Source organism: Callospermophilus lateralis, chromosome 8 (assembly GCF_048772815.1).
Source record: "Callospermophilus lateralis isolate mCalLat2 chromosome 8, mCalLat2.hap1, whole genome shotgun sequence".
NCBI lineage: Eukaryota > Metazoa > Chordata > Mammalia > Rodentia > Sciuridae > Callospermophilus > Callospermophilus lateralis.
Genome location: NC_135312.1, coordinates 101,398,500 through 101,416,651, shown reverse-complemented (window position 1 = coordinate 101,416,651; position 18,152 = coordinate 101,398,500). Strand labels below are relative to the sequence as shown.

The 18,152-nt window shown below is 31.6% G+C and overlaps 1 protein-coding gene across 1 annotated transcript in view; it reads left to right on the top strand.

The window, feature by feature from the left end:
• The window catches only part of Ccser1 (coiled-coil serine rich protein 1), a 1,032,529-nt gene that overhangs the window by 240,432 nt on the left and 773,945 nt on the right, over positions 1–18,152 (top strand). The window contains exon 5 of the mRNA XM_076865083.2: positions 8,425–8,629. Within this exon, the coding sequence (XP_076721198.1) occupies positions 8,425–8,629 (205 nt within the window). The remainder of the gene's footprint in view (positions 1–8,424; positions 8,630–18,152) is intronic.

Genomic DNA, 18,152 nt, shown 5'->3' with positions numbered 1-18,152 from the left:
AACGATTTTTTATCAGAAGCAGTAATAAAATTATATGTTCATCTGTATATATTTTTCACCAAAAATACTTAAATTAATTAGAACACTTAAGGTTCAGACAGCAAATATACCTAACAGGTGACTATAAAGTATGTATCACAAGTAGCAATGAATAATTCCAAGTTATCTAAAACTTAGGTATGGAATATTATTTTCAACTAGAATAAAATACTAGAGTAAAACTCTTTCCTTTTTACATGGTTTTATATTTGAAATTTACTTGAAAGTTTAGAAACAATTTATTGCAACAAAATTGAACTTTTATCAATTTTTAAAAGCTCATCAGTATCCTAATAAGAATAATTCTTTAGAGTAGAGACCTTTGTTCAACTCTGATTTTTTTTCTTTTTTCTTGTGTAGTTTAAAAGGTCCTAAATGAAACCATTATTCCAAATAGTTATGAATGAGTGTGTGGGAAATTATTCCAAAAGAAATATACAATTGAAAAGTGTCAAGTATAAAAATCTGCCAACACACCAGAAAATTTACGCTGTGTGTCACTTGCAGTAAAGACTAGAGAGAGGCATTTTAGGTTTTCTTTTAAAAAACTGATCATATCTAGATACAAGAAGATCAGTCAGTCTGTGAGATTTTCTAACTTTAGAACTACTTTTATAATATCAGGTGACAATAAATAAGTGTTTGATTTATTATCAACTTGACAAAATATTTTTGATGATTGTTTGTCCAATTTTCTTTTACTTTTAGTTCTCTGTTAAAAAGACTTAATTGCATTATTAATCCAGACCTAATGACATAGCATACTAAATCCAATACCTGCAATTACATAATTAATTACAAGGTAAAAAATACACATGTATGCACAGATTTTGTGTGTAGATTTATGGGTATACATTCTTTCTTTAAAAAGTAATTTGGACCATTATTGTAAGTACTTACAATAAATTTAATGTAATGTAAGTACTTTCAGCTCTCTTTTCCTTTTCATATGTGGACTGCTTTTTAACTGACTCTCAAGTCACATATGAAAACAAAAATAAAGAATGGGAGAGGAAATCAAAAATAATGGGAGAGGAAATGCTAACGAAAGAATGGCATGTAGAAAAGGTATTGGATATAGACATCCAAGCCAGCCTTTTTTATTTTCTTTGTCTAAAGACAAAACAAGAACTTTCAAACAATGAGTGAGCATATTTGTACGTATAGACTGTCTATTTTCTCTAAACTTTTTGAAAAGGGAAGTATAACTAGTTTTAGTTAGTAGTAGTGGAAATCCTTACCATTTAATCTAATTTCCTAAGAAATGTTAAACTCAATGGATAATAATTTTTGTGCACTAAATTTGATTACTCTATCCATTTGAGTATTGCATAAAACTGTACAAATTTTTACAATTCACTAATGAACATGAGATACAAGTAATGCCCATATTACCCTGAAATATATTAGTCTCTAAAAGACATACAAATATGTACACAATTAATTGTACACAAATAATTAATTACATTATCCCATCCATATTCTAGATTTAATATCCTTCAAGGTGGAATATATCCTTTAGCAATTATACTTTAGAATATAATTATAGAATTATACTTGAGAATATCTTTTCCTTCCTATAAGATGAAGACCTAACTCATTAAACAGATAACAAGTAAATTACTTGTTTATCAAAAAATTCAGGGCTGGGTTGTGACTCAGTGGTAGAGTGCTCACCTAGCATGTGTGAGGCACTGGGTTTGATCCTTAGCACTACACTAAAAAGAAAAAGAATAAATAAAATAAAAAAAATTAAAAAAGCAATCTAGAGGTAGGAAATCTGCAGAACTGATTAATTCAGAGCAATAATAACATCAACAAAGAGGCAGATCTATTCAGTATTTTTGTTCTTCAGTTTTCCCACAGCTGACACTTGATATTCTTGAGATATGCCAACAGTTTCAAGAAATATATCAAGACAAAACAACATTGAAAGGAAATGTCTATCACTTTTCTGTTTAACTTTTTATCAGAGAGGAAACATTTTCCTGAATTTTCCTTTTAGACTTCAGCTTACTTCTTTGCACCATAGGTGAACAAGCATTTGAATAAATTTGAGAATTTTGTTTTATTTGTTGAAGAAACAGAAAGGAGGTATCCAGGAATGGTGGGAAAGGCAGCCAATGAGGTCTGACATAATAAATCCCATCCTTTCAGAAAGAGAATCAATTGGTTTTGAAGTTTTCATTTGTTTGTATTATAGAGTGTCCATATATCAGCTGGGATACATCATCTTTTTATTCATTATGATTATTTTTTCTGTAAAGACTTCAAACATATTTATAAAAGCTGCTTAATATTCTTGTTTCCTATTTCCAATATTGGTCATCTCTGTGTTGTCATCTCTTTGCATATCTGCGGATTTTAATATTTGCCAGACATTGTGTATGACATGGTTTTTAGTCTTTATTTTTTCTTTCCTTTACAAAAATAGTGTTATTCTAGCAAGTATTTAATTTACAAGTAGATAAGATCGATTTTTGAGGCTCCTTAAATGTTGGAACTCTTAAAGTCTCCCAGAACTTTGAAGTTCCTTTGTCAGTGGCACCTATTCTCCTATATCTTCACCAGAATAAAAACCACACTTTTTTTCCAAATTCATCTAAGTTCAGGGCCTTAAAACCACCACATTGGCAATATGTGTACTTATTGCTGTTTTGATATATCTTTTGGGCACCTTGAAATCCATCTGTCTTGATCTCTTACAATGCATTGTAAAATTTTAAAAATTAAATGTGGTTATAATGTACATATTCTTTTTCTGTTTTAAACATGAAATATAGATTATTTAGCCAAGAATTTCCCAGAGTTCTCCTCAAATTATTTTTTAACTACATATTTGATAAGTATCACAAAAGAAGCCTTAGCATAAGAAAAAGGAGCCTATGATTTTTTTTTTTTTTTTTTGTATCAGGATTTGAACCCAAGGATGCTTAACCACTGAGCCAGATCCCCAACCACATTTTCATGTTTTATTTAAAGATAGGGTCTCTCACTGAGTCGCTTAAGGCCTTGCTAAGTTGCTGAGGCTGGCTTTGAACTCACAATCCTCCTGCCTCAGCCTCCTGAGCTGCTGAGATTACAGGCATATGCCACTGTACCTGGCAATCTATGCAATTTTGATGAGTGGTATACCAGATGCCAAGGTTTCTCTGGAGATATGATTTATTCTAAGGTGGGTAAGAGAAACTTTTTTCATGTAGATAGAAGAACATATGTAAAGCCTTTCAGGCCAGAGGAGTTTATATATTTCAGAAGACCATGTGTTTAGAATTCAAAGAGCAAGGAGGCAGTGTTCTGAGATGAGAAGTGGTGAGGCAGTTATGTCCTGTCATAAAGAACTACATTGGTTATGTAGAGGTCTTTGGAGTGTACCTCACCTTTTCTTATATCACAAATGCTGGTAAAATAGCTTGTTATAGGTACATTTTTATCTAAATGTAATATGTTAAATACTGATAACAACTAAACTACTACATGGAGAGATCCTGTATCCATTCCTTCCAGAAGTAACTAGATATCCAATTATAGAACAATTTGAAAAACAATTTTTCCCCTAAAATAACACTTTCAGGCATACAATATATTTGGAAAGGAAATATTGCTTACTCATCATCAGTAACTTTTGTAGGTACTTCATTAAATTGACACTTTTTTTTAAGTTCTGGGATTTCAGTTCAATAGTGTTATTAGTCAGGGTCCTCATGAGGAACAGACTCAACAGGAAGTATAATTATAAAAAGGGGACTTATTAGGTTGGCTTACATGGCCAGAAGCTAGTAGTCCACAATGGCCATCTGAGGCTAGAAAGCTGGAGAACCAGTAGCTGCACAGACTAAGAGGTTAAAGCCCCAGAACAAGAGGGATCAATGGTGCTACCCTACTCTGAGACTCTAGCCTTCTGGAGAATCACTGTCCACTTTGGAAGAGGGAAGAAACAAGAGTTTGATATCCTCAGATGATCCAGGCAGCAATCAAGAACCCATTCAAGAAGAGTGGAACTTGCAATTGCTGTTGCTTCTTTGTTCTTCCAACTTTTATTCCATTCAAGCCATCATCGTATTGGTTGGTGCCACCCATGCTTAGAGAAGGTCTCCTTTTCAGTTGGTTATCCCCTTTTCTAGACATTTCTAGACACACCCTCACTGACACACTCATAGTCCTCTTAATCATTGGTTTGTCTTAATCCAATCAAGTTGACAATTCAAATTACCCATTACAAATAGCATACATTTACATCATTGTACCTGTCTTAGAAGTATTCAAGGGAAGGTTGAATTCACCATAAATAACCAGGTTTATTTTGAAATGAAGCTTAAATAAAAGTAAGTTTTCCAAATTAAGGTTTTTTAAAAATCATTGTTTTCTGCAAATCTACTTAATGAAGCTTTGGGAGATAGTCATATACATGTGTTTATTTATTATATTAGGCAACTAGAGGTTACTATTATTTTTCTTTTTCTTGTAAATTGGTTGAGAAATCATAGTCACATTACAAAGTATAAGTCATTGAGATACCTGTTAGCCACAGACAATCCCTGTAATGAAATTTGTCAGTGCACTAAATAGGAAGTGTGCATACGATATGATCTCTGTGCAACTGACATGATCTTGTATTTTTTTAGTCATTTTGGCCATTATATTGGGAAGTTTTCAAAAGATTTGAAGACTTCTTGTGAATGGGAAGAAAATGTTTTACTTTCAAGGTGATATTGATAGTTATAACTGTGTGAAAAATGATAAAAAGGCTGTTATATTTTTTCTCTGTGGTAGGAAACAAAAAACTTTAATCACCCTATAGTTTTTGTCAAGAAATATATTTTCCCTTTAAAGTTGACTGACATACTGAAAAACAGAATTACAGTAGATATTCTGAACTAATTTCCTAGTTTCATAGGAAATTCCTACTACACAAAGAATCACAGTGACCACATACAAAGCTAATATTCTGTAGTAGTTTAAGTATTTTAAATACCAGCTAAAACTCTAAAATACTCTAAATTTTCAAGAATACATTTGATGTAATATTAATAAACTTTGCTGTTAGTCTCAAAATTTTTATTGCTTTGGCACTTATAACTGAAAAGTTTCTTAAGTCTTGATTTAGTTTTATCTAAATGTTACTAAATTTTAAATTATAAAGATTTAATCAGTTTTTATAAGCATCAAGGCATGTGTAAATATTATTGTGTAATTCTACTGAAGATTCATAGAGTTGACACAGAGAGGGTGAACTGTATATAAATGTTCTCAGTGGAGATTACACTGTCTTTGAGTTTTGTTTGTAGTAGTTATGGTGATTAATGAACCACTGTGTCCAGCTTCAGAATCATACTTTTTTTCCCCCATGGTAAAGGATGATATTTTTGGTATACAATACATTTGTTAAGTTTTCTGAAACCATAATAATTCAGAGAATTTGCTGACAGTGAGGTGTATATCTAGAAGTGCATGAATTGTATTATCAGGTGAGCCCTGCTAATATAGGAACAGAGGAAGACTTGAACCTAATAATATCCTCACTGTCTTATTTTGGGTTGTCTGTACTTGAAGAAACTATAACATCTTATTAAAGAGTTTTCTTCTTTTCTCATCAACCATGGGGATTATTTTATTTTTTTAGTTGAATTTACCCAGAGGAACTTGCATATTTGGGACCCAATAATGTTCTCTTGTTATAAACATTAATATTTAATATACTGAACATGTTATTGAATATTATTAATTATAAACCATGGGTACTACCCAATCAGAAGGCCAGTAGAAATAAACATAAAACAAAATGGTATGCTAACCAAGGTCCTGAGTAACAGTCTTGATTGATATTCATTTTAACTGCCTTGACCTAATTAAGAACAGTTTTGATTACTACAGGTTTGTAGCAGATCTGTTTTTTTATGTAAAAATAAAATGTTCAAAGATAAATTTTTCATATGTGAAAGAATATTAGTTAATATTTTTTGATACAACTAAGAAGTTAAAAATATGGTGAAGCTTTTGAAGCCAGTGCCAGAAACCTACTAATCTTTGCAATTTAAGCCGGTGTTGATCTGTGGGACACAATGTGGATGGTTTTAGTAACTGTGAAAAATGTCACTATTCTCTGTTTGGGGAATTTAGATACAAACTATTGTGATACAAAACAAATGGTTAGTTTTATCTTCTAAATTCATTGCTGTGCATGTTCCTTTTTGACTATTTGAAAATAACAGAGACTCTTGCATTTTTATCTATGTCTGTATACTATTATTTTCTGAAATACATGGCATGATCCTTTAGCTAAATTGGAAAACAAAAAACAAACAAACAAAAAAACAAAGAGATGCCTTGGTACTTGCTATACAGGTCAGGTAAAAATGCAAATAAAATAATATAGCCTTAATTAATTTTATTCAAATCTTGTTATTCATCTTGGGAATAATTTAATTTCTAAATTATTGAATAATTAGTAAAGAAAATACACTTGAATCACACTCAATTTTTTATTTGTCTTCATAGACATATTTATTAATTATCATTGTTGTTTGAAGTGATAATTATTATTACCCCCATTTTATTTCTGTAATAATGTAATAAATAAATAAACAGCTAGCAATTTTGAGGACTGACTGACTATTGGCCAGATATTTTGCTGACCACTTCATATGTGCTAATTTATTCAAATTTTGAACAAGTCCAGAGAAAGTAGTTGTAAAATGAGTATTATCATTTTTTACATGAGGAAATAGATAGATACATAAATTTTCTCCGAGTTAAAGAAATGGTAAGAAGTAGGTGGGTCTGGAATAAATTAAACTAAGTGCATTTGCAAAATAAGATTTTCCCCTTACTAATAGAATGTATTTAATAATAAGTAATGTTTCTGTGCCCATTGTAACTCAGGCAGTCTTATAAGGACTTCATATATATGTTAGGTTAGATTTGTTTTGAAGCTATCATCTGTTCTTGTTAATCTGTATTTTGTCAGTTTAGAAGAAGCTGTCTTTCAGGAGAAATGAGCTCTTTGTGTTTGAGTAGTCATTTCCTTCTACTCTCTCAGATTTTTCAAGTGGGGTCCATAAATTAGACTGACAAAAGGAGGATTTATAAGAGAAACACAAACAAGTTTATTAATATGTGCATTGCATACACACACAGGAGCACACAGAAATGAGTCAATTAGAGGCGTGGTCAGTTTAGGGCTTAGATGGCATCTTATCATTTTAACAAAAGAACAATAAATTTTTAGAAAAGTAACCTAATACAGGGACTTTGAGTTTCTAGGACATCAAAGTGTGGCATGGTGAATATATGGGGCAAATAATGGGAGAAAAGCCTTAGGTTAGCTACATGGATTCCTCTGCTGCCTTATCCTGACTCATGAAAATATAGGGTTGTCTCCAGTAATTAACTCATGTCCTTCCTAGTGGAGAGAGGAGATGAACACTTTTGTAAATGTATATCTGATTTTATGTAAAGGTGGAAGACAAAAGAACTATTCTTGTATCCATTTCTCAGTTGCCTTCAGTTCAAAATGATCCTTAAGCTAAAGGGGACATTTGAGGGGGTGGCATGTGTTGCTTCCCTTCACATGTTAATTCCATCATAGAATTATACATTTCCGGGGCTGGGGATGTGGCTCAAGTGGTAGCGCGCTCGCCTTGCATGCGTGCGGCCCGGGTTCGATTCTCAGCACCATGTACAAAGATGTTGTGTCCGCCGATAACTAAAAAATAAATATTAAAAAAATCTCTCTCTCTCCTCTCTCACTCTCTCTTAAAAAAAAAGAATTATACATTTCCTGTTTTGTTTCACTTTTTTTTTTTTTTTTTTACATAAATCTGTCAGTAACTAACTATGTGACATGGGGCAAGGATCAGTTATATTCATGGGCACCAGTATTTTCCATATGTCAAATGTAAAAGTTTAACAGGTTAGCAGGACAATGACTAGCTTTCTTAACCACTAAAATTGTTATTAATTTCTTTATAATTTAATAAATACCAAATATATTTTGTCACAATGTTTGCTGCTTAAGCTTTTCCTTCCAGTTAATTTTAAGCCCATTACTAGAACCACAAATATGAAATTTTTCTTCCAGTGATATTTTTGTTGAATCTCAGAATTTTTAAATGAGTTAATTAAGTATCATGTGTACATGAAATGCTAATTAAAGAATGATCATATTCTAAAACAGTAATTGTCATTGAATCTTGCCACTAAATATACAATTAAGTCATTTCAAAATGTATGCAGAAGATCTGAATGTTTTCAAAGACTACTATGAAGAAATTATGAGGTTCACAAAATGTTTTTTCCTAGCATACTATAGACATTAATCTACAACTTTGGAAACATCCTAAACATGCTACATTATAATTTTTGTTCTTTTTTTTTCCTTGTTAGGAATCTTTCCCTGAAATTAACAAAAGAAGATCAGGAATCCAGGTGTTCCCATCTAAGCCGAATGCCTAGCAGTCCATCAACAGATTGGCCTCTACAAGGTGTGGAAGAAAATGGGGGCATAGATTCTCTGCCTTTCAGATTGATGTTACAGGACTGCACAGCAGTAAAGACGTTATTATTAAAGATGAAGAGAGTTCTTCAAGAGGTAATGGTTTACTCTAAGATTAATGTCTTTTAGTGCTGGCAGACAATGAAGTCTTAGAAGTGCTTAGAGTCTACTCTGTCAGTAATTAACTATGTGACATGGGGCAAGGGTCAGTTTTACTCCTGGGCACCAGTATTTTCCTTATGTCAAATGAAGGGTTTGGTGTTCTGGTTTGTAGATAGATACTAAAAAATTCAGCTCTAAAATTTTAAAATTCTATGAAAGAAAAAAATTGATGCTAAGGTTCCCCTTACTGAAGGTGAGGAGATATTGGCATCAGTTATAAAGTTATGTGTGTGTGTGTGTGTATACACACACACACACATATATATATATATATATATATATATACTTATATATTAACAAAGCTTTTGAGAGATCTATTAAATGTGCTTCATGTTAATGATAGTGGGGCTTTGCTTATATGATACCATAAAAGTATATTGTTGTACCAAAAATAATCAACCCAGGAAAATTAAATCTGAAGGTTTGAATGATTTTGTCCATTGAGTACATTTACCCTCCTGCAACCTGCGCTCAGTTACTAAAATGTTGAGCATGTAAAGAAAATGTAATAGGATTCTTTTACCTTTTTTCTAAGATTAAGAGTTAGATATTCTTTAGCATTCAAATATGTTATGGTATTATGGTATAATTATAATAGTTATATTTTTGAAGATTTCTATAAAATATATATACACTAATACTACTTTATAAATATGCAGAGAATTTCAGTGATTTTAAATTAATTACTCTAGTAAGTATGATTTCAAAACAATAGCCTGAGATTTCTGACTTCATATTCAAAGACTTTTATTACATAATATTACCTTTCAATAGATTTCTCTTTATTAATAGGAGAGTCTAGTGGTATAAGAACAAAAGATTCTTATTATTTAGGAGAAACATTATCATTGTTAAAGGGCTAGCCAGAAGCCTGAATCTTGAGATCCCAACTGACTGGATTCAGTCAACATCCCTCATTGAGAGTAAGGGAAAATTACATAAAACAGAAAAATGAATTTATTAGAACTTTGCACAAACTGGGAAGACAGCTAATCTGCCTTCTCCTAACCCACAGAAACATTCTATTTTTTTTAGAAGGGATAATTAATGGATAACATTTGCCAAGAAAGATCATGTATCAATTCAGCCAGCCTGTGTACCCTGGAATGGAACCTTAAGATATGTTGAATTCTGGTTTCCTGGTCCTTTCATCCTGCTATCTCCAAGGGACTTGTCTTTGAACTGTTGCAACAGTTTCAGCCTCTTTGCTCAGCATGAAATGGCTGTCTGTGGTATGCAGGGTTGGAGAAAAGAGCTTGAAGAACAGGTTGGCAGGACAATGACTAGCCCTGAGAAAACAATTGAGACTTAATTGAAAATGCCCAATTTTAAGGGAGTCCATTATGTTATGACTTCCTTATAATAATGATTACTAACATTTAACACTTTGATAATAGTAATTCTAGTAACTTTACTGGGGACCAGAATTGAATCAGGGAGAAGGTAGGCAATCTAAATGAAATGATTATATAGGCTATTGGAGGCATCTAGTGATGTGTTCTCATTAGCCAATATGAATACATACTGGAGAAGGTCTTTTTTGTGTTTGTGTGTCCCATACATGTATACATGTATATGTCACTGGGGTGGTCTTTGTGCCTAAACTTTATAAAGTAACATGTTAGAATATGCTAGAGTTTTATATATATATATATATATATATATATATATATATATATATATATATATATGATTTGTGTATTCATATATTTATATATAATTATATATCTATAATTCTATAATTAAATATATATATAAAACTGATCTCTGAGAATTTCAGTAACTTTGTGAGCTGGTGGTTAAGAAAAAGAATGAAACTAAATTGAATAAACTTAACACTGAACAAATTATGTTTTAAAATGGCTAATCAGCATTCAAAACTCATTTCCTCTTTATTTTACTACTGTATGTACTTGCAAACTTCTATACACTATTGGAGTTGTATGGTAAACTTCTATATAATAGCAGCCAAGCATCCTTCCACTTGTACATTCATTTATATCATTTTGATAGCTCAAAACCAGCCATGTAGGAGTATTTATGCCATGGAAATTGGCAAACAACACAAATTAGGGCTTTTTATTTTTGGCAAGTCTGCTGTTAAATATTTACCAGCCAACACTATGTCTGACTACATGGTTTCTCTACTGACAGCACAATATTTTTAAGCACATGAATAGGTAAGACAGAATCCCCCCAACCTCTGGCTTAACATGCACTCTGAACCTCTTTGAACAACACAAACTTAATATCACTTTTTTTTTTTAATAAGAAGATGGTAATCTTAAGGTCTGTAACATTTCTCTATTTAACTTTCTACCTGTCTCTTTGGAATGGATTTTAATAATAAATCAATACCAGTAAAAGGGAAGTAGGAAGAACCAATAGGAAGAGTTGAGAGATGTTCTGAGGGTATTTAATTTCATAATTTTGAACTATTTAGTGATATTCACTAAGAAGAAATTCTAAGAATTTAGTGAGATTGTTTTTATATTTCCATCCATTTTTCTCCCTTAAACAGAACTAAATAGAATTGAGTATTAAAGTGATGTTTGATTAGTAATGATTATACATGTTTGTGCAGCTAATTCAGATCAGTTTTTATTGCAAACAAGTAAAAGCAATTTGGGGGGGGTATCAAGAATTGAACTCAGGGGCACTTAACTACTAAGCTATGTCCCCACCCGTATTTCGTATTTTATTTAGAGACAGGGTCTTCCTGAGTTGCTTCCTCACTGAGTTGCTGAGGCTGACTTTGAACTTGAGATTCTCTTGCCTCAGCCTCCAAAGCTGCTGGGATTACAGGAGTGGGCCACCATGCCTGGCAAGTAAAAGCAATTTTATTATGATTAGCACAGACAGCTGTTCTAAAAATATGATATTCATAATAGATACCTTTAAAAATCATCAATTGAATTATTCTCTAAGCTAAAAAATTTAAAACTAAAAATCAAATTTCACTAGTTTATTTGAGTTCACTACAAATTATTCATCTTCAATTAAAAATATCTTTTTAATAAAAGTCCAACTTTTATAAACAAATTATTTTGTAACTGTGAGAAATCCTTATTATTTATTTTTAAACTAAAGTAAGTACTTAATTTTAATACATCTCAGCATGATATGTCCTTGTTTGAGTTTTTATCTTGTTTATGAGTTTCACAAAAGGTTCTTGTGAAATACACAGATACTTAAGTTATCTTTTAGTAACTATTGTTTTAATAGCATTTTGTCACATAGGTATTTGTTCATACCATGTCAATCCCCTCCTTAACCCCATTCTAATAATATTCCTTAAAATTTTGCCTTAGAAACTAATATATATGGGAACATTATATAATCAAGTATCCTGAAAAAGTAAATTAACGGAAAAAATTGGATTTCGAGTCTTAAGTATTGATTTTATATATTAATTTTCATTGATCTCTTTGAAACCTGTTACTTGATAGAATGCAATGCATTTATGACATTTTCAATTTAGTAAATAAAGATTTTATCTCTGAAAAAAAACAAAATTATCATTTGTTATTTTGAGGGGACATATACATGTTTCATTTGAAAATATTCAGATCTGTTGGTGGGTTGGCACATGCCTGTAATCTCAGCTATTCAGGAGGCTGAAGCAGGAAGATCCAAGTGTGGGATCAACCTTGTCAACTTAATGAGACTCTGTCCAAAAATAAAAAATTAAAAGAGTTAGGGAAGCAGCTTAGTGAGAAATCACCCCTGTGTTCAATCTCTAGTACTTAAAAAAAAAAAAATCTTCTTTTGGTAAAGTATCACATTTGAAATGATTTTTGCAGGTTTGTTTAAATTTTTTTTTTTATTGGCTAACTGCCTTGGATGCCATTAAAATTTTAAATCCCATTAGCTCATTCAGAATGTTTTCCCTTTTAGCTAATTTGTCTTTAACTGGAATTTCATTATTCATTTTCATACCTACTTTGGGTTTTACAAAATAAAATGTTTATCTATTAATTTATTTGGGGGATTAGTAATTGCTCTAGTTTGTGCTGTCATCATAGCAATATAAATAATACTTAACTAATCCTGCTTTGTGAATTATATTTGCTATGCTAATATATAATATGGACTTTCAGTTAAATATAATTTTTAAAGTGAATATAACAGGGAAAAAGGAATATACAAGTGTGTTTGTGTCTGAATCACTTCAGGATAGGAACCAGCTATGGAGGTACCTAGTAGCTGAAGCTCTGAAGAATCCTCTTCAGCAAGCCTAGTGTTAGGTCCAAGCATGTGAATGCTGAAGGCTTTCCAAGTGATTCTTCCATGAATCCTGGAATAGAAGCACTGGGCAAAGACATTGTGTTATAGAGTGTGTACATTAAACACACTTGCCCTAAATACTTTTCAAAATTGCCTATCACTCTTTTTCAACTGTTCATACATGAGTGATGTCCCAGTTTCTGTAGTACTTTCAGAATTGTTCTAATTCTAATTTTCCCACCTACCAAACCAGTTTCCTCATTGCAGTCAGACAAAAATGAATATATGATCATGTCACTCTCCTTTCTATACGTCTTTGAATATTCCATAATTACCTTCATAATTTTCTCAGTAGATTCCATGACAGTCTACATCTCCTAGCAGCTTAAACTATTTATCCTTCTACTATGAATCTTCTCTTTTCCAATGAGACTCTAAGGTGCCTAAAGAGAATGGTTTTGTAATCTTGTCCCTTGTTGTGTTTTCCCAACCTATCATATATTTGCTGCTTAATATACAAATGAAAGGAAAATACATTCCATTCAGATTCTAGCCTGCCTTTAAAGAATTGTTAATGGAATATAAATGATAAACTTGAATGCCTGATGGAATAAAGATCAAACTAAGTGTATAGCAGGTTTTCCTCCTTTAAAAGAAGCGTCGACTAAGCTTTTCAAATGAAGTCACACAGTGATAATTACTAGATTTGATTTAATCAAGGCCCAGAGAAGCGCTGAATACTAAAAATGGTAGAGATAATCTGAAGCATTTCAGATCCTTCTCTGGAGTAGATGGCTCTGGTGAATACTATATTAACTATATTTTAATTTTTTTCTAAATCTTCAAGATTAAAGGAAAAGCCTAAGGGTTTAAAGATTTTTATCTATATAAGTCACTCTTTTCAAATGTAGATGATTTTATTTTGACAAACCATTATTGCAACTGCAAAGGAAAAATATAAAATGTAAATCATTATAAAACCACCAATCAATATATCTAATAGTTTTTATATGTAATAGTATATCAATATATCTAATATCTTTATTTTTCTGACGTTTATCATTTTTCTAATAACGCTGTGTGGACATCTAAGATATTAATTTTGAAATGGGCCATTGTGGATAATTTGAATGGAATATCACATTCCCACATTCCTTTCATCTTCATTCTTTAAAAATCATTTGTTATCAAAATGCACTTGTATATTCCCACCAACAATTTCAAATACCAACTCCTTATTTTAAAAAGAAAAAAAAAAAGTGTGATATTTGGTCCTCTAAAATTCTACTATCTTCACTTTTATTTTTTGTATTAATGATAAAAATAAAGGCAATATGGCAAATTTTAATTTTTCTTCATTCCATTAATTTTTTTCATATAATATCATTATTCCACAAAAGAAAAAATGTTTGCTATATATAGAAATAGGATTTTTAAAATTATTCTGATTAGAATATTGTGTTCTTTTTGACATCCTTATAAAATTTGCTGTACTCTATGGTATGTGACCAAGAAGAATACTTGGAAGAGATTTCAGATGCAAATAAATAGTTGTTTCTAGTAAGATGACAAGGAATAAGAATGTTAATTAAAGAGTGTGTCCCCCATCATACCCACATACCTTTTGTTTTTCTACTTAAGAAATAAGTACTAGAAATGTAACTAGAAAATTTTCTGAATAAAAAAAATTAAAGTTAAATGTTAAATAAACTATATACTGATATAATAATGAGATGAATCAATTATAACAAAATATCTAGAAAAGTGAAAATCAGGGAAATATTTATTTGGGAATCAATGTGATTTACGAGCATTTAGAGATGACAAAAATATTTGGAACATGGAACATTTAATAAAGACCTGCCACTAATTAAAGAGCTCTTACCTATATATTTTTTCCTGTAAATATCTAATAATTCAAACTTTGATTTCATATTCTATGAAAATAATAGTAACTAAAAACATGAAAGGATAATTTCAATGTGAAATGCTTACTTTTATTTTAAATATGAATCACATTTATATGACACTGTGTTTTGAACTTAATATATCATGTTTCCATTTTTTTCTTTTGCAAATTTTAGTGAAATGATTTCAAGAGCTGTAATAGGGATTTTATAATCACTGATATTTTCCTATGAGAACATCTCAAGAGCAAAAAAAAAAGAAAAGGCTATTCTATAGAATAGGAAGCCTAGAAATGGATAATTGTAGAGAAGGGGAATCATTGGTAGAAAATCCTAGAGTATGAAAATATATCAGAAGTTAGAAATCAGTGTCATACATTTTTAAGTCCTTGGAATAATTCTCCACAGCCTTTAGTTGTTTTCTGTATTCTTGTTTCTCTGAGTCATCTTTTCTTATAAAGTTAGCATGTATTTGCAGCTGTACAGTTTTCTCATTCTTTTATTGGGGGGATGGTATACCAAGGATTGAACTCAGGGGCATTTGGCTACTAAGCCACATCTCCAGCCCTTTTTTGAATTTTATTTAGAGACAGGGTCTCACTGAATTGTTTAGTGCCTCACTTTTGCTAAGGCTGGCTTTGAATTTGTGATCCTCCTATTTTAGGCTCCTGAGCTGCTGGGATTACAGGTGTATTCCACTGTGCCCTGCTCAGTTCTCTCATTCTTAATCTGATTGGAAATAATGTATCCAAAGGCTTCTTTTGTTTTGCACTGTTAACCTTTCAAACTTAAACTATAAAGTGTTCCTGTGAATATTTTACATTCTTTTTGGATTGCCTATGAAATTTATCTGGGGTCTATTTAATCAGACAAAAGCACATTCACAAATCTCTTTAAGGTAAGCCCTGTTCTGACATGAAATGGCCGAGACACAACCTCTTAGTCTTTTACAGTTGCTTTGGGTGGAAGTATTCTACATGGCATAGTCTAAAGCCTTAACCAAAGGCACCTTTTGTCTGAGTGAACCAGCTATTCTGTCACACCCACTTTTGTCCACTTTTGTCTTTCAGAACAGCTCTGAATCTACTAAATAAATTCCTGAGTTCTACACTCTTACATCTGGATGAATGAGGTTGTTAGGCTTATCAAAACTTGTGTTTATCAAAACTCCTTGATTATATAAACAAAAGATGACAACATATGTAATGTCACTACAGAGCTGATAGTATCAACATCAGCTTGTAGAATTTTGTTTTCCTGATGAAATATATAAACATACCCTGACTTTACCATGGAGAGAAGTTAGGGTACTAATGCCAATTCTTAAGAAGTGTTATTACTGCTTAATTTTCTCCCCAGCTTTTTAATAAGTTAAAAAAATTAAGGTGTCTACTTATACATCAGTGCATCCCACTGTATACTCCCTGAAGAAAGCTCTGGCTTTGATAATGGCCTGTCTTAGATTCATTGAGGATTGACAGGATACTCTGTAAGAGTACTCTACTTGCATGATGACTAACTATAAAGAAATGTGATTTGAATGGGACCCTTCTTCTATGTAAGCAATCCTAATTTTCAAAAGTCCTCTAGGAGAAATTAGAGAAGGTAGAGAAAAAATTTTCCCTATCCATAACTTCCTTTCACTTACAGTTTTATTGCAGGAAGTATATTATTGTGGTAAAGACAACAGAGGCTTGAAATGATAGATGTATCTCACTTCTGCCACATAATAGCTACTATAAGATGATTAAGGTTTTTGAGATTATTTCATCATATGTAATATTAATGATTATTATTTTATAGGGTTATTTGTACATTTCCACAATTATATGTGTGTGTGTGTGTGTGTGTGTCTGTGTGTGTCTCACACTGGACATACATGGACATGAGATATGATAATAATCTTATTTACAGGTAATTACTGACTGGAAAATAATTGAGATTTGTTCATTGTGGGGGAATACAACATTAAATTATCTTCAATAGCATAAAATATTGTATGTATTGAATAATAATTCGGTATTAGTAATATTAATATATGTTATATTGACTGATTCTAAAAGAGAAATATTTTGCCATTTATGCTTTTTCTGGACTCAGTATAGCAGCACACTTGACATGATGTTATTTGGTAAAAGAAAAAAAAACCTACTACATGTCAGTTGAATTTCCTGTTTTCAGTTCAATATCTAAGAAAGTTGTTACATGTGAGAAATCACAGTGACAGACCCTGGTGGTAGCAGTTAAAACAGACAGAAGGGAAAAGATGTGTGATATGTTTTGGAAGTAATGTCAACAGTACTTGCTGGTGAATTGGAATAAGGTTGTGATAGAAAGAGAAAAAGGAAGAAAAAAAAAAAAAACTCTGAAACTTGTGATTTTAGTTAAGAACAGATATCTCTGTCATTCTGAGCCTGGGAATACGAAGAGTTGCCTGTGTGAGGCAGAAGGAAGCATGAGTTCTATTTTGGGCAGGCAAAGGTTGAGACTCTTATTTAAATTTTCACTGTGTCAAGTAGAATTTTGGATTAATGTGTCTGTACACCTGGGCAGACCAGGGCTGGAAACACAGACTGAGTATCCATGATGATATAGATTCTGTTTAAAGTTATGGAGGGGAAAATTTATGTTTATAAATATCATAGGATGTTCCAATATGAATAAGGATCAGAAAATCAGCAAACAGTGTCCAGTGAGAATGTAGAGCCTACCAAGAGGCCAAGGGAAAAAAAAAAACAAACCAACATTTCATCCAGATGGTCAACTTAAGAAATGGTGCTGAGAAGTAAGAAAGTAGGATTAGGAAAGATGAGCCATTAGTGGGTTTCAAGATCCTTTTGAGTTGATTCCCAAAGCATATTATGGGAATTATGTAGCCTTTAGGAATTTATAGCAATCAAGTAAAGTGTTAATTTATAATACCCAATCCTACAATAGAGATAATAACCATTTCTGGCTGATTCTTAGTTGTTGAATTAGTGGTTCATTTCTTTACAAGAAATCGGTCCATAAATGTGAAGGATATGAATATTAATAATAAAAGACCTAAGTTTCAAAATTCTGTTTTAAAATGTGACCAATTTTAGTTTTAGAAAGACACCATAGATTTATGCCTTTATATGTGTACTTAAATTCTTTTTTTTTTGCATTACAATTCTTAATACACATATATACCACAATTTTTGTATCTCTGTTTGTACATAAAGTATGTTGACACCCAATTCAAGGCGTAAACATACTTTATATACAGAGATATGAAAAATTGTCCCCTATATGTGTAATAAGAATTGTAATGCTTTCCACTACTGTCATGCAGTTTAAAA